General features: G+C 44.9%; 1 protein-coding gene and 1 long non-coding RNA gene across 4 annotated transcripts; both read right to left on the bottom strand.

Annotated features, from left to right (window-relative positions):
- Positions 1-272: 272 nt before the first annotated feature.
- Positions 273-12,852, bottom strand: LOC124502408 (uncharacterized). The gene is made up of 5 exons (XR_006959903.1): positions 10,626-12,852; positions 3,893-4,035; positions 3,440-3,512; positions 2,654-2,857; positions 273-641 (listed from the first exon to the last, which is right to left on the bottom strand). It is a non-coding gene; the product is annotated as an uncharacterized LOC124502408 (long non-coding RNA).
- A 2,486-nt stretch (positions 12,853-15,338) lies between these two features.
- On the bottom strand, positions 15,339-22,325 carry COPS7A (COP9 signalosome subunit 7A). 3 transcript variants are annotated; one of them, XM_047066277.1, is made up of 8 exons: positions 22,182-22,325; positions 21,525-21,729; positions 19,708-19,783; positions 19,163-19,251; positions 17,993-18,195; positions 17,277-17,382; positions 16,961-17,112; positions 15,339-16,793 (listed from the first exon to the last, which is right to left on the bottom strand). In XM_047066277.1, the coding sequence occupies exons 2-8, from the start codon at positions 21,684-21,686 to the stop codon at positions 16,754-16,756; spliced, it is 828 nt and encodes a 275-aa protein (XP_046922233.1). In that variant the 5' UTR covers positions 21,687-21,729; positions 22,182-22,325; the 3' UTR covers positions 15,339-16,753. The 3 variants fall into 3 exon arrangements, with proteins under 3 accessions (XP_046922233.1, XP_046922234.1, XP_046922235.1); XM_047066278.1 differs by having other exon boundaries at positions 22,213-22,322; XM_047066279.1 differs by lacking the exon at positions 22,182-22,325 and adding an exon at positions 22,096-22,181.
- Positions 22,326-23,476: the final 1,151 nt, after the last annotated feature.

The raw sequence follows: 23,476 nt of genomic DNA, 5'->3' as shown, positions 1-23,476 counted from the left end.
AACCAACCTGGAACCTGAGCAGTACTGGAAGGGCATGAAGTGCTCAAATTTCTTAAGACGTTCACTCTTGGCTTGACCTGGTTCGGCCAAATGGGTCACTCTGTTCTTGGGAACTTAATGATAGTAAATGCTGGTAAGGGTCTGGTGATGGTTTCTTTATAACAATCTTTGGTTCTTCTCAGTTTATGGTAAATTAAAGTCAAAGAAACAAAACAGCACAGGCACCTGGCTGGCTCAGTCAGCACAGCATGCGACTCTTAATCTCAGGGTTGTGAGTTTAAGCCCCATGTTGGGCGTAGAGCTTACTTAAAAAACAACACACACACACAAACAACTCCAGGCTCTGGTTCCTCTTAGGGAAGGGAGGATCTTTCCCACGTCCTCTGTGAACGAACAGATTCAAGAGGATCTGTCTAGTAGCTGAACGAGCAGAGGGAGGAAGTAGAGAGCAGCGATCATGCATTGACGTCCTATTCCAGGACACGTGCCAAATCTCATTACATAGGGCTGGTGAAGATCCATGATCGGGGTCAAGGGAACCAACCCTGTGGCCAAAAGAATCCAGGAATCTCAGAAGTCAAACAAGTACAGGCTCCCCCCGCTATCCGAAAACAGAGTGTTCCTGTGAAAGCTTTCGGAAGCTGAAATGGCATAAAGCGAACCGATTACTATTAACTTCTATGGAGAAGTGTTTGAGCATTCCCAGACCCAAAAAATAACCTTGAATTTTCTGAAACCGTCTTGCTAAAGGACGCACAGAGCAAACGGATGCTCACAGACAGCTCAGAGCTAGGCCTGATGCAGAGAAGCTGAGTATAGCTCTGGGGGAAGGAGCGTGGTGACCGCCCTCTTGCCGCTCTGGGCATATGGCACCTCTACAACTTGCTGCAAAACCAAAAGCTTGCCGAAAGCTATTTTCACTTTGGCAAAAGCAAAAATCCCCTTCGTATTTCTTTGTGTTAGCCCAAACCGGTCTTCTGCACATGTGAAGTGGCTTAATGTAAACTTGTAAAAGGTGAGGGGTGCCTGTATAGATAATTCATCTCCTCCCGGGTGGCTGAGTGGCTGAATTGTAGATGATGGGACTCAAAGCGTCCACAGCCGTCAGTCCCAAGTGTCAATCTGTGCTCTGTCCAAACAGACATATATGTCCTTCTGGGAGTGGGAACAGCTTTCGTGAGTCTCCTGTGGAGCCCACAGGACAAAGAACCCTAGACTTGTAAGGGATGCCCAGAGGCTGGGTCCTCGGCTCTGCCACCAGCCCAGCCATGTGGTCTTGGGCAAGTTATTCACTTCCCTGAAGTTTCCAGCAAGCTGTAAAATCTTAGGCTGCAGTTCATGGCCAACCTGGTCAATCTGGATTTCACAATGCCCACACTCACAGGTATGGTTCTGAGTGGGGGCTGGAGCAGGGCAAGGGTTACCCGGATTTCAATCTAGGTGAGTCAACCTAGTGTTTCACGAGCTCTCCCATATGGGAACTGGCTTTCAGACACATGAACTGATTTTCACCCCTACTTCCTGCACTTGGGTGAGGACCACCCTTCAACTCAGTGCTTCTTACTCCTAGAACCCGTGACTGGTTCTCAGCAGGGATCTGTTGTGGGGAGTTAGTGAGCAACATTCTCCTAGTGAGGTGCCCAAGAACCAGCCCCCTGGCACTTGTTGACCTGTCTGCCACTGCAAGGTGAGGGCCAGGGGGCAGAAATGGGAAAGGAACCCTCGGGAAGGAAGCCGACATTTTATTTCTGGTCAACTCTCCAACTGGGCCCAGCCTCATTCACAACAGCCATCCCCCCAGCCCTTGGCCCCAGCATCTGGAGGACATGGTTGGACACATTATTTTCCTCATGGCTGATATTTGGCTGGAGGTTAAGCTATCTACAGGAGTGAAATTATGAACGTAGCCTGACTTGAGTAAGACCTGGCTTCACCACTTAGCATGACCGGGAAGAATTCTTAATCTCTCATCAGTTTCCCACTTTGTAAAATGGACCGGGAAGAATTCTTAATCTCTCATCAGTTTCCCACTTTGTAAAATGGACCGGGAAGAATTCTTAATCTCTCATCAGTTTCCCACTTTGTAAAATGGGCCTTTCTAGGCGCTCGCTGATGGCAGTGGAGACATGGGTCCATCCTGCAGAACTGAAATCCGTGATGTAGTATGCAGAAAGCATTTGACACAGTGCACGGGTTACAAATGACTGATTTCTCCCTGATTCCTCTGTCTTGCTCCTTTGATGCTCTCTGGTGATCCTCATCTCTGTGCCCGTCCTCAGGACTCCTAAAATACTCCCAGCCACAACTTGGAAATCATCATCCTGGCCTCCAGCCCTCTGTGGTGCCAGCTACCCAATTATTATCTTCTGCCCTTTCCAGGCCTCAGCTTTCCAGACCAACAAGTAGAAGCAAATGTTTTGGGCCACTCTGACCCAGGCCTGCTTGCAGTTTGGGATGTTTTCCTTCCTATGGTAACAAAGGGCCTCGGGTCCTACTGACACCCTTTATCCAATGTCCCCTTCCTCCCTTCTGCAATCCAATGCCCAAGTCACAAACTGGTCACCCAGAGGACCAGGAGTTGATCCACAACGATAACCCAGTATTCAGGTCTCCCAACCCACATACTCCAAGTGCACTTAAATACTCCACATACCTGCCCTGCCCTGATGCTCCCAGTCCTGGGCATGGGGCCTCCCAATGGCTGAGGGAGCAGCAAGGGTCAAGGTTTCCTTGTCCCAGTCCATTCCAGTTGGGATAGGGATTAAAAAAAAAAAAAAGTTGTCTTTATTTCTCTCCTTAGACATTACTGGGGTCTTCAGATTAGAGGGGTGGGATCCAGGTGGGGCTGCACTGGAAGCTGGGGAGGTGAAGACAGGGACAGTTAGGCACAGGAGGTGCTAAAAGGTAAGAAAAAAACAGGGGACTCGGGACATGGGGAGGGAAGGCCTTGGGTATCGGTTCCGCCAAGCAGCCTCCCAGCTAGCCTCCATCCCTGAGGAGAGCCTGTGGGGGGCACAGAGCTGGCATGGCGTGAGGGACATACATGGAGGGGCCTGGGATGCAGAAGGCGGGCAGAGCTGCTTTGGAGGTTGGGCAGGGAGCGCTGGCAGCTCTGAGCCTTCCCATCCTCAATGTCCGCCCTTAAATGGGAGCTCTAGGGAGACAAGGACAAGGAGGTGGTGCTTCTCCCTCTGGGCTCAGCCCTCCCTGTCTGCGCCCCCCTCCCCGCCCCCATGCTCTGTTCTGACTGTCCCTGGGATAAGTTAGCACTCCAAGTTGCTTGGCCCTTGTCTGCCCTTTAGGATTTTTTGTCTTCCCTGAAGACCTTATCTTTGGCATAGGAATAGGGTGCTGCCCCCAGTTCCCCTCGGCATCCCTCCCACCCTCTTCATCTGCTGTCACCTGCCACCTGGAGGGCTTGCAGGTTCTGGAGAATTACCTCCAAGATGTAAGTGTTCGCCAGCCAAGCAGCCAACCGAGTGTCCGCAGCTAGGACATTTGGACACATGGAGCTGGAAGATAGGAGAGGGGGGCATGGGATACGGCCCTAGAGGTGGACTTGAGTCTCTAAAAAGGGGGGAGCAGAAATACCTTAGGAAAGGTCAAGGTCACACTGAGGTGGGAAATGGTTTGATGGAGAGATTCTTGGAAAACTGCTGGTGACTTTAGTGAAGATATCCTGGGTTTGTGTGTGTCGGGTGTGAAATTCCCAACTGACAGGCAACATGGCAGGGAAGGGCACAAGCGGGTTCCCAATTCACATAGACCTTAATGTAAGCAAACCCCAGTTTGCTATATGCTATAAATAACATGCTATATGCTAAATATATGCTATGAATAACGATACGCTATAAATAATAACACTTTTAGAGTTAGAGACCTTGCGGCTCACCTTCTCTGGATGTTACCAAGTGTGGTAGCAGATGGGCATCACCACCCCGGACCTCCTGAAGCGGAATCTTGAGGTTGGAGAGGATTCCACACAGCTTAGCAACAATTACAGGTGTCATCCAAACCCCAGCTCCTATGTCACTGCTTAAGAAACAGAGGTGACTGTTGACCACGCAGTTAGCTAGCTAGCAGCACTGCAAGAGCCAGGGCTCAAAATCCGGATTGACGCAAAGGATACTAATGGGTTGTACAGAATGTGTCACCATGGGGTTCCTTTATTATTTTTTTTAATTTCGTTTTTTTAACGTTTGTTTATTTTTTTTGAGACAGAGAGGGACAGAGCATGAACGGGGGAGGGGCAGAGAGAGAGGGAGACACAGAATTGGAAGCAGGCTCCAGGCTCTGAGCCATCAGCCCAGAGCCCAATGCGGGGCTCGAACTCACAGACCGTGAGATCGTGACCTGAGCTGAAGTCGGACGCTTAACCGACTGAGCCACCCAGGCGCCCCACCATGGGGTTCCTTTAAATAGTTCCTCGGTAATTTTAAAAACTTTTGTATTAGGGGCGCCTGTGTGGCTCAGTCGGTTAAGCATCAGACTTTGGCTCAGGTCATGATCTCGTGGCTCACAGGTTCAAGTCCCACGTCGGGCTCTCTTCTGTCAGCATGGAGCCCGCTTCGGATCCTCTGTTTCTCCCTCTCTCTCTCTCTCTCTGCCCCTCCCCTGCTTGCACATGCTGTCTCAAAAATAAACATTAAAAGAAACAATTAAAAAAAATTTTTAGTGTTTGTTTATTTTTGAGAGAGAGACAGACAGACAGAGCGTGAGCAGGGGAGGGGCAGAGAGAGAGAGGGAGACACAGAATCGGAAGCAGGCTCCAGGCTCTGAGCTACCAGGACAGAGCCTGACACGGGCCTTGAACCCACGAGCCTTCGAGCTGTGAGATCATGACCTGAGTCGAAGTCAGCCATCTAACCGACTGAGCCACCCAGGTGCCCCAAGAAGAAACCATTTAAAAATTACTCAAGTAATAACATTGCTTAAAATGATGAATACCAGTAGCCTATATGCCTGTTTTTTTAAATCTTGTATTTTTTTTAAGTTTATTTATTTTGAGAGACAGAGAGAGGTGGGAGGAGTGGAGAGAGAGGGAGAGAGAGAATCATGCAGGCTCCATGCTATCAGTGCAGAGCCTAATGTGGGGCTCCAAACCCAAACTGTGAGATCATGACCTGAGCCGAAATCAAGTCAGGCGCTCAACTGACTAAGACACCCAGGTGCCCTAAATCTTGTATCTTTTAACATATAGTAAAATTGCTGTCTGTGTGTGTGTTGTGTGTATGTGTGTGTGTACAGTTCTGTGACTTTTAACACATGCAGATCTGTGTAAGCACCACCACAATCAGGATCAAAAAAGTTCCATCACCCCTAACCCCGTCCTGCTGCTCTTTTGTGGTCACACCCTTCCTCCAATCCTAACTCTGACAACCACCAATTTGTTTCCCACTGCTATAATTCTGCCATTTCCAGAATGTCATATAATGAAATCATACATGAGAGAAGCTCTTTCTTTCAGCATAATGCCTTTGAGATTCACTCATGCTGTTGCGTGTATTAATAGTTTACTCCTTTTTATTGCTGAGTAGTATTCTGTGTGCTTATAGTCTGTTTATCCATTCACCTGTCCAAGGACATTCCAGTTTCCAGTTTGGGGCAATAATGGACAGAACTGCCATAAACATTTGTGTACATGTTTTTGTGTGAACATGTTTAATTTCTTTAGGAATAAAATGGAGTGGGATTGTGAGATCATACGGTAAGTGTATATATATTTTTTTTAATTTTTTTAATTTTTTAAAATTTACATCCAAATTAGTTAGTATATAGTGAAACAATGATTTCAGGAGTAGATTCCTTGATGCCCCTTACCCATTTAGCCATCCCTCCTCCCACAACCCTTCCAGTAACGCTCAGTTCGTTCTCCATATTTATGAGTCTCTTCTGTTTTGTCCGCCTCCCTGTTTTTAAATTATTTTTGTTTCCTTTCCCTTATGTTAATCTGTTTTGTCTCTTAAAGTCCTCATATGAGTGAAGTCATATGATTTTTGTCTTTCTCTGACTGACTAATTTCACTTAGCATAATACCCTCCAGTTCCATCCACATAGTTGCAAATGGCAAGATTTCATTCTTTTTGATGGCTGAGTAATACTCCATTGTATATAAATACCACATCTTCTTTTTTTTTTTAATTTTTTTTAACATTTATTTATTTTTGAGACAGATAGAGACAGAGCATGAGCAGGTGAGGGTCAGAGAGAGAGGGAGACACAGAATCCGAAACAGGCTCCAGGCTCTGAGCTGTCAGCCCAGAGCCCGATGCGGGGCTCGAACTCACGGACCACGAGATCATGACCTGAGCCGAAGTTGGACGCCCAACCGACTGAGCCACCCAGGCGCCCCACATCTTCTTTATCCATTCATCCATCAATGGACATTTGGGCTCTTTCCATACTTTGGCTATTGTTGATAGTGCTGCTATAAACATGGGGGGTGCATGTGTCCCTTCGAAACAGCACACCTGTATCCCATGGATAAATGCCTAGTGTAATTGCTGGGTCGTAGGGTAGTTCTATTTTTAGTTTTTTGAGGAACCTCCATACTGTTTTTCCAGAGTGGCTGCACCAGCTTGAATTCCCAAGGTGTATATTTAACTGTATAAGAAAATGCCATACTTTTCCAGGGTGGCTGCACCATTCTGCAGCATTTTGCATTTTTCAGCATTCTCAACAGCAATGTGAGAGAGCCCAGGTTGCTTTGCATCCTTGCCAGCACTTAGTATTGTCATTTTCTATTTTATTTTACCCCATTCTATTAAGTGTGTAGGCATTCTTCTATTTATTCTAATAGACATCTTGTCTATTACAAGTTTTAATTTGTACTTCCCTAAAGACTAATGATGTCGAGCATCTCTTCACATGCTTATTTGACATCAGAGTTCTTTATATATTCTGGTTAGAAGTCCTTTGTTAAATAGGGATTCACAACTAATTCTCTCCCATTCTGTAGCTTTTCTTCCTCTTGACATTTTCTTTTTCAAAGCAAAAGTTGTAATTGAGATGAAGTCCAACTTACCACTGTTTTCTTTTATATCAAATTTTGGATGTCATATCTAAGAACACTTTGCCTAACTCTGGATAACTAAGATTTTATCCTATGTTATCTTTCAAAAGCTTTGTAGCTGTACATTTCATATTTACATCTCTTTCTTTTTGGATGAGTTTTGATAGCTTGTGACTTTCAAGGAGTTGGTCCATTTTGTTTAAATTGTTGAATTTATGTGTGTAGGATTGTTTGTAGTATTCCCTTATGACATTTTAATGTCTGTGGGGACTGTAGCGATATCCCCTCTTTTATTCCTTTTTATTTTTACGTTTTTTAAGGATTTTTTTAATGTAATCTCTACACTCAACGTGGGGCTTGAACTCACAACCCCCAAGGTCAAGTCACATGTTCTACTGACGGAGCCAGCCAATTGCCCCCCCTTTTTATTAGTATTTTGTGTCTTTTCTCTTTTTTAATTTTTTAATTTTATTTTTGGGGTGCCTGGGTGGCTCAGTCTGATAAGTGTCCAACTCTTGATTTCAGCTCAGGTCATGATCTCACAGTTGGTGAGTTCGAGACCCACGTTGAGCTCTGAGCTGACAGTGTGGAGCCTGCTTGGGATTCTTTCTCCCTCTCTCTCTCTCTCTGCCCCTTCCCTGCTCACACACTTTCTTTCTCACTCTCTCTCAAGCAAAAAAAACAACAACAACAACAACAACAACAACAACAAAAAACCTTAAAAAAAAGATTTTATTTTTAAGTAATCTCTACACCCAACATGGGGCTCAAACTCACAACCCCAAGATCAAGAGTCACATGCCCTACTGAGTCAGCCAGGCTCCTCTCTTTTTTTTTAATTAAAAAAAATTTTTTTTTGGTCAGTATGGCTAGAGGTTTATCAATTTTATTGATCATTTCCAATAATTGACCTCTGGTTTCATTAATTTTTTTCTATTTTTCTGTTTTCAATTTCATTAATTTCTTTAAGTTTTTTAAAATTTATTTTTATTTTTTAATTATTTTAATTTTAATTAAAATTATTTTTAATTTTGAGAGAGAGAGAGAGAGAGAGAGAGAGAGAATCTCAGCAGGCTTCACACTCAGCACAGAGCCTGACATAGGACCAATCTCACAACAGTGAGATCATGACCTGAGCTGAAATCAAGAGTTGGACAATCAACCAACTGAGCAACCCAGGTGCGCCAAGATTCTTTATTCTTAAGTAATCTCCACACTCGATATGGGATTTGATCTCACAACCCTGAGATTAAAAGTTGCACACTCTACTGACTGAGTCAGCCAGGTTCCCCTCAATTTCACTAATTGTTACTCTTATTATGTTTTCCTTCTGCTTGCACTCTTATTATGTTTTCCTTCTGCTTGCTTTGTGTTTATTTTGCTGTTCATGTACCTTCTCAAGGTAGAAGTATAGATTGTTGACTTGAGACCTTTCTTCTTTTCTAAGATTTTGATGCTATAATTTTTCTTCTATATGCTATAATCATTGCCTTTAACCACATCCCACATATTTTGCTACTTTGTATTTTCTTTTTTGTTAAGTTCACAATATTTTCTAATTTCTCTTGGGACATCCTTTTTGATCCATGGGTTATTTAAGAGCATGTTGTTCAGTTTCCATGTGTTTGGAGATTTCCCTGTTTTCTGTTCTTGAGTTCTAATTTTAATTCCATAATGGTCAGAGAGCATACTTTATCGGACTTCTTTTAAATTTGTTGAGATTTGTTTTATGACTCAGGACATAATCTATCTTGGTAAATGTGCCATGTACCCTTGAAAAGAAGTTGTGATTCTGCTGTGTTGGGGACATGGTCTATAAATTTAAGTTAGATCCTGTTGGTTGATGGCATCATTCAGTTCTATATACTTCGTTACATCTGCTAATTTTGTTTATTTGTTCTGTTGGTTACTGGGAGAGGAGTTTTGACATTTTTAGCTATAATTGTGGATCTGCCCATTTTTTTCTTTGATATCTATCAGTTTTCACTTCATGTATGTTGAAGCTCTGCAGTTAGACACAAAGTCATTTAGAATTATGTCTTCTTGGAAAATCAAACTTTTCTTCGTTATGTAATGTTCATCTAGTAATTTTCTTTCTTCTGAAGTTAATTGGCCTGATATTACTATAGCTACTTCAGGTTTCTTTTGATTAATATTTTCATGGTGTAAGTCTTCCCATTCTTTTACCTTTAACCCACCTATTTTATACCTAAAATAGGTTTTTTGAAGGCAGAATATAGTCAGATCTTTTGTGGTTTTTAAAAGCCCATTTAAATAATCTTTTAATTGATATATTTAGGCTATTTACATTTAATGTATTCATATGTTTGGATTTACTTCTATAACTTTATTATTTCTGTTTGCTCCTCCATTGATAATTCAGCTATCTCCACTTTTGGTTTATTTGGATATTATTTAGTATTTCTCTTTAACCTGTTTTCACTAAATTTTTCTTTTAGTTTTTGTTTGTTTGTTTGTTTTTGTTTTTTAAGTGGTTGTTCTAGGGCAGGAATGGCAAGCTGTTATCTGTAAAGGGCCAGATAACAAACATGTTGGCCTTCGCAGGTCACACAATGTCTCTTGCAACACTCAACTCTGGTGCCATATGCTGGTGCAGGCACTGTGGAAAACAGTATGGAGATTCCTCAAAAAAGTTAAAAATAGAACTACCCTATGAGTAATTGCACTACTGGGTATACACCCACAAAATATGAGAATTCTAATTCAAAGGGATACACGCACCCAAAGAGATATAGGCACTCCTCAGGATGCCCTATGTTTAGAGTAGCATTATTTATAATAGCCAAGATATGGAAGCAGCCCAAAGAGTCCACTGACTGATGAATGGATAAAGATGTTGTATGTATACACAACGGAATATTAATCAGTTATAAAAAGAATGAAATCTTTCCATTTGCAATGACATGGAGCTAGAGAATATTAGGCTAAGCAAAATAAGTTACAGAAAGACAAACACCATATAATTTAACTCATATATGGAATTTAAGAAACAAATGAGCAAAGAGAAGAGAGACAGAGAGAGAAGCCAAAAAACAGACTCTTAACTAGTGAGAACAAACTGATGGTTACCAGAGGGGAGGTGGGTTAGGGAATGGATGAAATAGGTGATGAGGATTAAGGAGGACATTTGTCATGATGAGTACTAGGTAACGTATGGAATTATTGAATCACTATATTGTACACCTGAAACTAATATAACACTATATGTTATCTATCTTGGAATTAAAACAAAACATCTGGTGCTATAGTGTGAAAGCAGCCAGAGACAATATGTAAATGAGTAAGCTGTAACTATGTTCCAATAACATTTTATTTACAAAACAAGCCTGTGGAATATGGCTTCCTAACCCTTGCTCTAAGGCTTATAAAATACACACTTATCATAGTCTACTTAGATTTTGTCCTTCACCACTTCAAATTAAATGTAGGCTTTACCACTATGTAGGTCCGTCCCTTTATTGTCTCTCCTTTATGTTGCAATTGTCTTATGTATTACATCTACAAATGCTGAAAACCCCACCACAGTTTCATAATTTTTACTTTCAACCATTATAGACATGTTAAAGAACTTAAAAGAACAATCTATATTTACCATTTCTGTTGTTCCTCCTTCTTGATGTCCCCAGTTTCCTGTTATCATTTTTCTTCTGTTTGAAGAACTTTCTTTAGCATTTCTTGTACAGCAGCTCTGCTAGTGACAAATCCTTATGCTTTCCTTCACCTAAGAATGTCTTTATTTTATATAACTGCTGATTGACATTTTCATTGGATATAGAATTCTGACTTGACACTTTTCTTCCAGCACTTTAAGTGTTGTTCCAGCTCCCTCTGGATTCCATAGTTTCTGATGAGAAATCTGCAGTTATCTGAGTCATTGATTCCTTATAGGAAATGGATTCTTTTTTCTAGATGTTCTTTGGATATTTTTCTATATCTTTGATTTTCAGCAATTTGATTATTATGTCCGGTCATAGGTTTCTTTGAGTATATTCTGTTTGCCGTTCACCAAGCTTCTTGAATCTGTGTGTTTCTGCCAAATTTGGGACCAAACATTTTAGCCATGAATTCTTTCAATAATTTTTCTAAATCATATTTTTTCTCCTCACCTTCTGGGACTCTGTTGACACAAATGCTAGATATTTGGTCTTATCCCGCAGGTCTCTGAGGTTCTGTGGGTTTTTTTTTTTTTTTTAACCGGGTTTTGTTTGTTGTTTAGGTTGCATAATTTATATTGATTATCTTCAAAGTCATCTCCATTCTGCTCTCCAGTGAATATTTTATTTTGGTTACTCCTATTTTTCAGTTCTAAAAGTTCCACTTGGTTCTTCCTTATGTCTTCTATTTCTTTGCTAAAACTTTCTATCTTTCCATTTATTTCAAAAGCATTCTCCCTTTCTTCTTCCAGTATAGTTATACTAACTGCTTTGAAGTCTTTGCTTTAAATTCCAACATTTCTGTCATCTTGGGGTTGGTTGTCTTTTCCCTGGAGAGTACTTTGTAGGCTGAGTAATTTTATGTTGTATCCTGGATATTTTGAATATCGTTTTGAGCCCCTGGATCCTATTAAAATCCTAGTGAGAGTGCTTTTTATTTTAGCAGTCTATCGACCAGGTTTGGTTCAAGCAGCCACCTATCTTCTTTGTATTGTGGTTCTGATGTCAGTTTAACTTTGTGGTGCTATCTAGATCAGTCCTTTATGTGTGCCACCCAGTGGTCAGTCAGACCTAGACAGTGGTCCACCCTGTAGCTCGTTTCATAAAGCTTTGGTAAGATGTTGAGGGTCAGATCCATGCTTGTGCAGCTTTGAGGTGAGCCCAAGAGTTCACACACAACTCTATGGGACTCTCGATTTCCCTCCTCTCTGTGATCTGACACTCTGATTCTCTCGTTCTTCTTTTCCCAATCCTTTGCCCCCCCAAAAAAAACTGGGGCTTTAACTTCTCTACTTTGCTGAGCATTTCCCACTATATGTCTGGGCTAAGCATCAAGAGAACAAAGAAAGAAAAAAGCAGAGGGATTTGATTCACACTCTTGGGACCACAGCTTCTGTGGTCAAAGGAGTTCTCCCTCAGTTTTCAGTGCCTGCGCAGTCACTGTTGCTGTCATTGTGCTACTATAACTACACCACCGTGGTACTGCCTGGGGCTAATGAGGGAAGAGAAGGGAAAAAGAAAAGCAACGGATTTCCCCGTCTCGGACCCTTAGAAGTCCCTTTCCTGCTCCTCAGACCTGCAACAGAGGGCTCCAAGAGGAACTCTTTCAGTTCATACCTGATGTACACTTCCAGGTTTGGGGAGGCCTTTTAGTGCATTCTGGGTGATAATGGAGTTAGGGGGAGGGGATGGTAAGCCCACCACTGTTTTCATGGAACTTCAAATTCTGGTTTCTTCCTCCCTACCATTTACTTCTCTGAAATCTCAGATAGCTGTCCCATGCGTTCTGTCCTGGAACATGGGAGTGATGGGCAGGGGGTGTGCCTTCTCCACTTATGATGTGGGTAATCTCGAGCAAATTACATAACCTCCCTGTACCTCTTTTGTCATCTTTAGAAGAGGATAATAATGGCACAAACCTCAGTAGGTTGTGTAGATTAAATGAGTTTATATACATAAAGCATTTAGAATAGTGCTTGACTAAGCACTTAATAAGTATGTCTTTATAATTGTTAGCAAATATCATAAAAAGATTGGAAAACAAAGACGGGCAGAAAAATAAAAATCACCCCAAACCCCAAAGCCAAGGTATAACATACATATCGCGGTTTATTCTAAATTTTTTTTAATGTCTATTTTTGAGAGAGACAGTGTGAGTGAAGGAGGGGTAGAGAGAGAAAGGGAGACACGGAATCCCAAACAGGCTCCAGGCTCTGAGCTGTCAGCACAGAGCCCGATGCAGGGCTCGAACTCAGGAATGGTGAGATCATGACCTAGGCTGAAGTCGGATGCTTAACTGAGTGAGCCACGCAGGTGCCCCCACTGTGGTTTATTCTATTTCAGATTTTTCAGACAAGATATATTTGCCAATTCATTGAATAGACAAATGAACATTTAAGTAAAAGAATAGAATTATATTCCCTGCCCCATTTCCCAAATTATTTAATTGGGGAGAGGCAGTAGGTCACAGGATGGAACCTTTCTGCCTCCAGGTCTTCATCCCACTATCCTCCCTCCCTTTGTCAGGCTAACTGCCACATGGGCTTCTAGTTTCAGTGGAAAGATCACATCCTTGAAGGCTTTCCTGACCCCAGGTTAGGCGTAGATCCCTATGTTAAATGCTTTCATGTCACTCTATACTTCTTAGCACTTATCACACTTTTAATTATATCATCATATACTTAAGAACCTCAAAGGACAAGTCTTCTCTCTTGTCCTGTACTTGAAGTTTCACCTTTGCACATCCTTCTCTTCCAGATGGTGACCTTGGGCCTACTTACCTGTTCTCCAAGGCCCTGCAGTAAAAACCTTTTCAGCTGACCCAAGTTGGCACTGATCTGGGTAAATCTGCTTATATAAACGGGACTTCACAGCTCAGAGTGGAGTCAAAGAGGGCAGTGAAGGGATATTTCCAGTCCACATCCTGGAGATTCGAATTCAGTAGGAACTGAAGTGGGAGGAGGCTCCAGGAATATGCATTTTCAAGAACTCCCCTGATGTTTCTGATGCTGGTGACCCACAGAAACACTGCCTGTAGTAGGAAAATTCCAATATGGCTTCCAACGATCCCTGACTTCTGACGGTCACTAGACTGGACCTGGTGACTAGAAGTAATGAGATACCTCTTCCGTGATTAAGTTACAAGACTGATTCTGCTTTCCTGATGTGGTCTCTCTGGCTCTTGCTCTGATGGAGAGGGCTATGTGGGGTGCCTCTGACCAACAGACCGGAAAGGAGGTCCTCAGTCTGGCCACCTAGGTGGTAGTAAATCCTGCTGATAATCAAGAGTGTGGCTGGAAGCAGGTCCTTCCCATTGGAACTTTGAGGTGATATGGCGCCACCTAACACTTTGATTACAGCCTTATGAAGGACCCTAAGGCAGGAAATAGTGTGCCCAGATTCCTGAATCACAGAAACAGGAAACTGAGATTAAAAAAATGTGCATTGTCTTAAGCCACTAAATTTTAGAGTAATTTGTTACACAATGTTAGATACACTGCCTAGACTGCCCCTCTAAGCTCCCAAACATGTTGGAAGACACATCTAAATGGAGAATTTCTAATTTTTCTTCAACAGGATTTCATGAATACTGACTATAGACGTTGTCTTTGCTCTTCTTGTGCATAAAGACGTACACTAGTCCAATTGCTGTTTTTAGCGTCAGACACTTTGGCTTAATTTTTTAAGTGTCACCTTTTCATATGCATGAACTCTGAATTCTCATAAAGGCAAGTCTTCTTCCTCCTTTTACCATAGTGGGCCAGCCCTAAAGATCACCTAAGACTGCTGTACATTAGGGATCAGTATGAGAGTATGCCAGTGGTGGTAAGAGTCTTGGTTGGAAATTTTCCTGGTGCCTTGTGCTTGATTATATACGTAGGATCCTTAAATCCTGAACCAAACTTCAAGGTCAAAAACTGAGCCCCCAAATAATCTGCTGCCCCATCTTCATGCTTTGGTAGCCAAGGGCCCTGTCTTTGTAAGTCAAACACAAACTTCATTTGCATGTCCTTGTGAATGTGAATGGTTCCCCTCCTGCTTTGGGTGTTAAGCAAGGAGTCCCAGCTCAGCCCACAGGAGACTTTGGAGCCATCCACTGAAGGCTGGCACTAAGAGAGGTCAGGGAAGTAATAGAGCCATTTGCTGGAAGTAGCTTACAAAAAAACCCAAGATACTAAGTTCAAGTGAAAACTTGGTGCAGGGGCAGAGGCAGGGGGGACAGGTTCAAAGTGCCATGAATTAGCAACTTCTACACATTGGAGGGTGTGGGAGGAAGAAGGAGTTTATTTAAAAAAAAATTATTTTTTAAATGCTCATTTATTTTTGAGAGAGAGAAAGAGCACGTGCAAGAGGGGGAGGGGCAGAGAGAGAGGAAGACACAGAAACTGAAGCAGGCTCCAGGCTCTGGGCTGTCAGTACAGAGCCCAACACGGGACTTGAACTCACAAGCCATGATGAGATCATGACCTGAATCAAAGTCAGATGATTAACTGATTGAGCCACCCAGGCGCCCCCTCACCCAGTCCACTTTTAATCAAAACCTCAGGATCTCACTCCACTTTCTAATTCTATGACTGAGACCTTTAGCACCAGTGAAGAGTGGTCTATCCTAAATCTCCGCCTAGAGAATAACACAACCTCTGGAAAGCAGCTCAGTCAATAGTGGGACCCTCAGGAGGCAATTGCTTTGCGTGCAAGTGGGAGGAGGGGAATTGTCCCTTACACCAGAGTTCCCAATTCTAAAGAGTGCACAGCACTACACTAGACGGAGGAGACCAATCCTCCCAGCACAGCAAGTTCTGCCTTGGACAGCAGACAGGAGCCTGCTGCTTCTTACTAAGATCTCAGAGTTCTGTGTGGTTCTGATGCAAAACCTGAAGGTTATTATCAACTCCCCCCTGTATAAGTCTATAAGAAGGAAGGCAACAGGCTGAACTCAAGCTCCTTGAAAGAAGGGGCAGTGACCGTCATTTTGCATCTCCAGCACTTATCACATGTTGGTGCTAAGTATCCAACTGCTTCTGACTGAGTGCTGGGTTACTGAGCAATTTGTCCCGTCGTACAACTCAAGATCTAGGACTCTCGGCTCCTAGGCCAGGACTCAGCACATAGTATCTGGTTCTCTTCTTCTTCCAGTACTTTGCTTTAGAGGGGACTGACAATGAACCTTCTTCCCAACCATGAATACCAAAGACAGAAGATACCCATTTCAGGGCATGTTTGTAGATAGACTTCTCATAGATTTATTTCTGTTTCATGTTATATATAGATATATGTATATATACTTTGTTTTTTTTTATACAATCTATATCCCCTTCCCTTCCCCACCAAACTCACAAAAGGAAGTATAAATCCTTCCAGGATTGCCATCAGGCTTTCCAAGATAGCCAGGGCTAAGAAAGAACCATCTCTCAAGATCTCAAGAGACAGCTGCCCTTCTTAGGCTCTGGGGTCATTGAAGCAGCAGCATTCCCAGGACCCAAGCGGAGGAGAGAGGAAAGGAAAAAACTGTAGTGTGACAGGATTCTAGGATGAAAGTGTCCAGTGACTCCTAGAATGGCAGACTGGCTCCCAGAATTCTCCGGGTAGGAATAAAGGTGGGAGCCCTATGGCTCTTCAGATGCTGCCCAAATAGGCTGGGGGTAAGGAGTACAAACTGGGCATTAAGCATGCAGGGGTGGAGAGGTACGAGAAGAAACACATGTGGGTTATGCTGGAGAAGCAGCCCCACCTACTCAATGATATATAACAAACAGGGAGAGATGTTGCTGCCCCCGCCCCCATTAAAGAAATAGGGGGAGAGTACAGCAGGGAGGTGGAGGGAGACAATGAGACACATAAGAAAGCCACATAAAGCAAAAGTACCAACAAAATCATGACTTGTACTTGCCTCCTCCCTAGAGAAGGTGTGATATATGCTTGGGGGTCACGGAGAGGAGAGGGAGGTTAAGGGTCATGAACCTAGGATTATCAGCTGGCCAGGGGCACAGGAAGGCTCTCTGAGGACTCCTAAGGGACAGGCAGGAAGCTGGGACCCCACATCCCCAGGGAAGAAATGACAGTCCTTTCAGTTCGACTTGGACCAAATCTTGGCGCTCCCTCGGAGCCTGGCAAGGGGAAGAGAGAGAGAAAGGCTGCAGGGAATCCCCTAACGCCTGAGGGCTCCCCCCATATCCTACCCCCATGCAAATGACTGAAGGGCTGAAGACAGCTAGGTCTCTAAAGTAAAAGCAGGGCACCCCAGAAGCAAGTGGTTCCTGCCACAGTGGCTCACCCCTTGCCCTTTGAGGCTTTCTTGCTGGGCTGGCGCTGGTTGGTGCCAGGAGCAGGTTCCCGCAGCTCAGTCAGGTGTTGCTCAGGGTCCTGAGAGGTAGCCGCGGCGGCTGCTGCTGTTGTAACTTTAATGGTTTTTTTAAGGTTGGCGACCTGCCAGCATGAAAAGAAATGGGGGATAGTGAGGGAAGTTCCAGAATCTGACAGTCCCTGCCTGTCTTGTCTATCTGCTACAGCCACGGTGCAAACCCCCCTGCACAGGACGACTGGCCCAGGCTGGAGGAGCCTGGGTCCATCCTGATCCCCTGCCTGCTCACCTCGCTCTCGATCTGTTGCTTCAGGCCTAGCTGCTGCTCCTTGTGTTGGTTGGCACGGCTCACCTGCTCCTCAATGCCTGACAGCACCACCTCACAGCCCACACACCTGCGAGGATCAGGAACGAAGAAGTGTCAGTGGAAGGCAGTGGTGATCACGCACTCATGAAAAACAGACTCAGGATATCCTGCAGCCAAACCCTTGTCCGAGTAAGGAACCCTCGCCAGGGCACCTGGAAACCACCGGCAACAAGAGTCCCAGGAGCCACAGAGACACTCAGGTCGGATACGAGAGGTATAGGAAGTGCCTGGAGTAACGTGGAACATGCAAGTAGGAACTAAAAACAAAACTGGGTAGACGTTGGAGAAAAAAAAAAAAATAAAAAAGGTATATTAATGAATTTAAGCTAGACAAGAACAGAAAGAGAAAAACGGAAGTGGAAGAGACCCATGGCCTGTAGACAGTGCAGGTTACAGTACCGCTCCTCCTCCCTTCCCCCACTTACTGTACCAAGGACACTGCCTCTGGCCTCCTGCCTCCCAGGCCCTCCTCTGCTCCCTTCTGCCCTCAGAAGCCTTTGGAGGAATGAGCTCATTTCCCTTCAACGTCTGGGATTCCACCGCTGCAGCCCAGCCCAGCCCCGCCCTCCCTCCTTCAGAAGCCCTCCCCCTTTCTTGGAGTGAGAAGAGAAGGAACAGGGCCAGGACACGGGTCTCACCACTCCTGCAGGGTCCGAGCAATGGCACTGAGGTCCTGGCGCTGGATGTCCCGCCCGATGCTGTAGTCAACCTCTAGCCGCTGATTGCGCTGGTCCAGGGAGCCGCGGAGAACGTCGGCATACACAGCTTCAATGACAAGGTCTTCCAGCTGCCGCACATTGCGCAGGGCGAGGGCCTCCAGCAACACTGCATATGGGATACACTGGGGCCAGGGGCGGGGGGGGGGGGTGGTTGGTTGGGCTGGGATCTGTGCAGTTCTGCAAACAGACAAGGGCTTCCAAGATTTTTCCCTCCTTTCCCCTCCTGCTGAGGCTCCCCTACCTACTCTCCGCTCCTATTCCTGAATGATTTCCTCTAAAAGGCTGGTTCTAAAGCAAAATAAGTAAAAGCACTGCCACCTGAAAAATAACATCCTGAGAAGAATAGCCAGAAATAAAATAGAAGATTTATATTCCCCTTCGACCTTATTCCTCCCACGCCACAGAGGAAGAAAGTGACATCTGCCTGGGTGTCACTCCTCTGGCCACAGCTCAGGACAGCACACAGACCTTGGTCCAGATAAGCCTGACAAAATGGGAGTATGTGGTGTGGGAGGGATCTGGAGTTACTGTGCATCATTTATACTCCACCTCCTTCCAAAGAGCATCTCACGACAGAGAGACATGTGATTTATGTAAAACCATGAAACAACAAGAGAATCAAATAATAATTGGGAGAAGGTAGACAGGTGGGAGAGGGTATTTAAAAAACTGAACCTGCAGAGATATTTCTAGCAAACAGAAGCCTAGCACTTCACCAGGAGAGAGAGTCTTGTTCTCAGATCTGAAAGCTGAGGCTGTTGGTGTGGGACTTTCTCTAGCGGGGAGGGTGATTGTTAAACAAAAAAATGGCATCCCAGTTGCTAGTTTGACCCAAAAGGCAAAAAGTGTTGAATGAAAAACAGAAACAAAACAGAAAACTAAGAGAATAATATTCAGGCTGAAAGGCTACAGGCAGTAGAGTTTAGATACCTTGGAGGGACAGGGTGGGGGTGGGAAGGCAGAACAACTGTGTGGACATAGGCTGTCTGAGTGCAAATTCCCTTCAAATAGGCCCTTTGTGAAGGGATATAACTCTTTGGCTCAGGACTGGGGGCAGGGGTGGGGGTGGGGGGCAGGACTCTTACTCACCTTGACTTTGGCAGCCAGGGTGACAACTGATAGGTGTCGAAGCTTATTCTTCTGAGCCTCTGTGAGTGGGGGAAGATTCCGGGCTTCAGCTACAAAAAAAGGAGAAAGTGTAGGAAGTTCGGATTACGCTTTTGTGGGAAGCCCTAGCCTCTTCCTTTGCCTTTTTTTTTTTTTTTAAGTTTTCCATGCCAATTCAAGTCTTAACCCTGACCTATGTACCCCAGGAGGGTATCCCAGCAATTCCTTCTAAGTTCTTTCAGAAATTGCCCTTCTGGGGGCACCTGGGTGGCTCAGTCAATTAAGCATCCGACTTCAGCTCAGGTCGTGACCTCACAGTTTGTGAATTCAGGCCTCACACTCGGCTCCGCGCTGACAGCTCAGAGCTTGCTTGGATGCTCTGTCTCTGTCTCTCTCTCTCTACCCGTCCCCCACTCTCACAAGGATGCTTGTGCGTGGTCTCAAAAATAAATAAACATTTAAAAAAAAGAGAGAGAAATTGCCCTTCTCCCACCTCCACGACGCCAGAGCTCTAGCTCTCCGGTTACCTAAATAATCAGCATATGTCCCATAAGCAAACACTGTGAGCAGCCGGAATGTGGAAGCGAAGTCACTCTCAGCCAGCTGCAGGAATAGGAAGGAAGATGTGACAGGATGGGCCTCTCCCCAGCCTCCCAGCCTTACCCTGTTTTGAATTCCACTTTCTGGCCCCATCTGGCCCCATCTGGCCCCTCTCCCATCATCTCTCCCAGCTCACCGAGAGGACCTCTCTGCCTCTCTGATCACTCTCCCTATGGGAAGGCCTCATTTCTACCTCACGGCCTTTGTTTACACTATTCTCCCAATTCACCAGGCCCTCTTCCTCCATACATCAATTCCTACCCTAAATTCTGAATTGAAAACAAGTGTTTAGCAGCACGTGCACATGCATGTACATGTACACACACACACACACACACACACACACACACACACACACACACACACAGTGTTCTGGTCCTTAGGGTGTGTTTCATATTTCTGAATCTGAATATCCTTTAGGCAGTCTGCTGTCCTTCCTAATTCACCCAACACTCCTGCATTAGCCTTACTCATCTCCGACAGCTGCATGGCCTCAGCAGGTGCTGGAATTTGTGGCCTCTGTGTCAGACCTACTGCACCCAGGAGGCTTTCATCACCCAGGTCAGCGCACCCAGATCTCCTCTCCTATCACTGATCACTCATACTGGCACTAAATTTAGGCTGTTACCTAAGAATATCCTTCTTTTCAGTAAGAGTACCAGTCCCTGGTATCCCGCTTAGGTCCCTTACTAGTCCCTGGTATCCCACTTAGTTCTAGAAGAGCTATGCGTGTGTTTGGCTCTCAATAAATACTTGCTAAATAAATAATTTACACATCTATATCCATTTATCTTATCTCTGCAACTGGAATATAAGTTTTAGAAGAGTAATAAGCACTGTGTCTGCACTGTGTCTTGTATTTCTCTGGTATTCCCAGATGACTAGCAGAGATAAACAAACACCCAATAAATACTTCTTTTTCTTCACCTTAATGGACCCTCTTTAGTTCCACGGCCTAGGAAAGCAGGGAGAAAGGCAGTTTTCTCCATACCAGAGTGGTCCCAAAAGGTTAAATCCATTGACTCAGTCAATCACTGGCCCTCAAAAACTTAACACAGTTTGCCCATATACCAATGCCATAGCACCTCAGGACTTGGGCTAATGTCAAACATCTTTGTGATCCACCCACTCTAGACTTTAACTCTTAACCCTGCCTCTTCTGTGTGAATAGTTCTCTCTGCTCTGTTCCTAGCATCTTGCCACACATCTCTGGGGAAAAGACACCTTCTAACACTTCTAGGCATTTACCTCACTTAAGTGAATTAGCAAAGGGGACAAAGTGGGGAGAGGAGGGCATGTCAGTTTCACGTTCGTTCCTTCCATTTGTACTGGACTTTATACTTCCCATAATCTCACCTGATTTCTATAATTAACAGTGAAGGGCAGTGTCCGCTCCAATTTTAAAAGAGAAAACTGAGGTCCTAAAGTAAAAATGACCTGATCAAGGTGACATGATTTTATTAAGGGCTACTACATTGGTGGAGACAGGCTGGAATCAGGTCTCCTTTTCTGAACCACGTTCTTTTGCTTAAAAATGAAAAATACTGGGTTTTACAGATCACTCATCACCAAAGGGAACTAAGAGGTTTACCTGCCTACTTATTTATGCCAGCTGCTAACTAATCATCATCATATTCTAATTCAACTGAATGGTTATGGGGTTGCCAGTGAGTCCTGCCCACCCATTCTCAAATTCAAACTTAGACCCAAGCCTCCCTGTGGGCTATCCAGGTCAGGAACCCACCTCTCTAACATTAGGCATATCCAGCAGTTCCCCAAACACGTAGACACCAGGAGCCTCCAGCACCTGGTGGATGAGTGTGGCCAGCGCTGCCCCCTTGGCTGACTTGGCCAGGAGCAGAAATTGCTCCTGGTTCTGCCCTGTCACCTTCACCTCGGCACTCATGGCTGCACTGAGCTGGGGGGACCTGGGCTCAGGATATCTGGAGCTGCAAGGAAAGAGGATGTGAAGCTGGAGGTCCCTGAACACTGGGAGGACAAGAAGCACTGGGGTCAGGGGCTGGATTGCAGACGCACTGAGTCACTTCTGCAAATGAGGAAACAGAGGTGGAGTAGTTTAAAACTCGGATCTAGGAATCCTACAATTGGCCACTTTGATGGAAACCTGACTGAGACAGGGTTGCCACGCCCCCTCCCCCATCCCTGGGCCAATCCCAAGTCCCACCACGTGCACCCCATTGGACCCCTAGGCACAGGATGTAGTGGGGGAAGGGGCGTCACATGGTGTACACCCCAATAACAGTCCCTCAAATTTTCTTGGTGCCCCGCAAGTGCCCCCAACCACGTGACCTCACCCTCAGGATCCTTCCGCGTGGCTCCGCCCCCTCCCTTAAAGAGGCCGCCCAGGGACCGTAGGCTCACGCCGACTGCCCAGTCGTACCCTGGGTCAGACTCTGCGGGCCGGCCGCTACCTGGAAGCTTCGTCTTCCAGCACACCGGGCGGGGCCGCTGCTCCGTCACCTCCGGCAGCTGTTCTGAGCCTTTCCTGCCACCTCCCTGCAGAGTCGCTCTGGCCACTACACTCTATGGCTGGCTTCCGGGTCGTACTTCCGCTCTTAAGAGACCGGTTTGGGGCGGGACATGCCCCTCCCCTGCCTTCCGCCGGCTGAAGCTCCTGCGAGCGCCAGTCATTCTACTCTCTGATTGGCTGTTGAGGAGAGTGACGGGCGCCTTTTTTCCTGTTCTGTTTCAATAAAACTTTATTGTTGAGCGAGCGCCAGACGCTAAATGTAGAGGGAACTCCTGGTCTCCAGCAGGTACCGGGTGGCTATGTGTCAGATCTAAGCTGCCTGAAATCTGGAGATCCGGGGCTGCACACTGTGTCTGAGGGACAGGAAAGCTGTAACGGGAAAGAGAGAGGGAGAAGGGAAAGGGGGAGGGGTTGCGGGAAAGAGAAATGAGGAGATAGGAAGGAGACAAGAATCAATGATAGAAGTTTAGCAGCAAGGATCACCTGGCTATTTTAACCACTTTTTTTTTTTTTTTTTTTTTTTGAGAAGCAAGAGGAAAGAAGTGGAAAAAGTAAAGGAAGTAATAATAGGTAACGTGTATTGAGTGCTTACTGTTGGTCAGTCATCTTATCTCATTGAATCCTCATACCGCATCCCTAGTGTGACTCCAGGACACCGTTTATCATGGTAGAGTGATGCTTTGCTGTGCATTACATCTTTTAATTCTTCAGAGAGGAAATACCTCTCGGTGGAAGGAAGGCATCTGTTATTATTCTCATTTTACAGATAAGGAAACTGAGGCTCGTAAGAATTTAGAGATTTGCCTGAAACTCGGGTTTCTTCAAGCCTGAGACCATTCTTCCATGTCACCATGATACTTTAGGGAAAATAATAAACTAACATTTCTATAGTGTTTAAATTTCATACCAGGCTTGCTTGCAGAAGGTCAAATGAGAACAAAGTTAATGACATCTCGGAGGCCTTTGTGTTAGGCGCTGAACTAAGAGCTTTACTTAATTCATTTGATATTGATAACAATCTATTATTGTTTCAATTTTCCAGATGGAAAAGCTGAGGCCCAGGGAAGTTAAGCAATTTATAAGCAGTGAAATGAGAAGAAAGTTGGGGGGGGGGGGAAGAGAACATAAATGAAGGGAGTATCACAGGACTGTTAGACTGCTGGAGCTGAAGGGACTTCAAACTCAAAGTTTATGGTCCACATGGC

This window comes from Lynx rufus, unplaced genomic scaffold (genome assembly GCF_022079265.1).
Source record: "Lynx rufus isolate CCGP_SWC_20201006 ecotype Redwood Valley unplaced genomic scaffold, mLynRuf1.p SCAF_7, whole genome shotgun sequence".
Classification (NCBI taxonomy): Eukaryota; Metazoa; Chordata; class Mammalia; order Carnivora; family Felidae; genus Lynx; species Lynx rufus.
The sequence above is the reverse complement of the archived record's forward strand: the minus strand, read 5'-3'. Positions and strand labels throughout refer to the sequence as shown.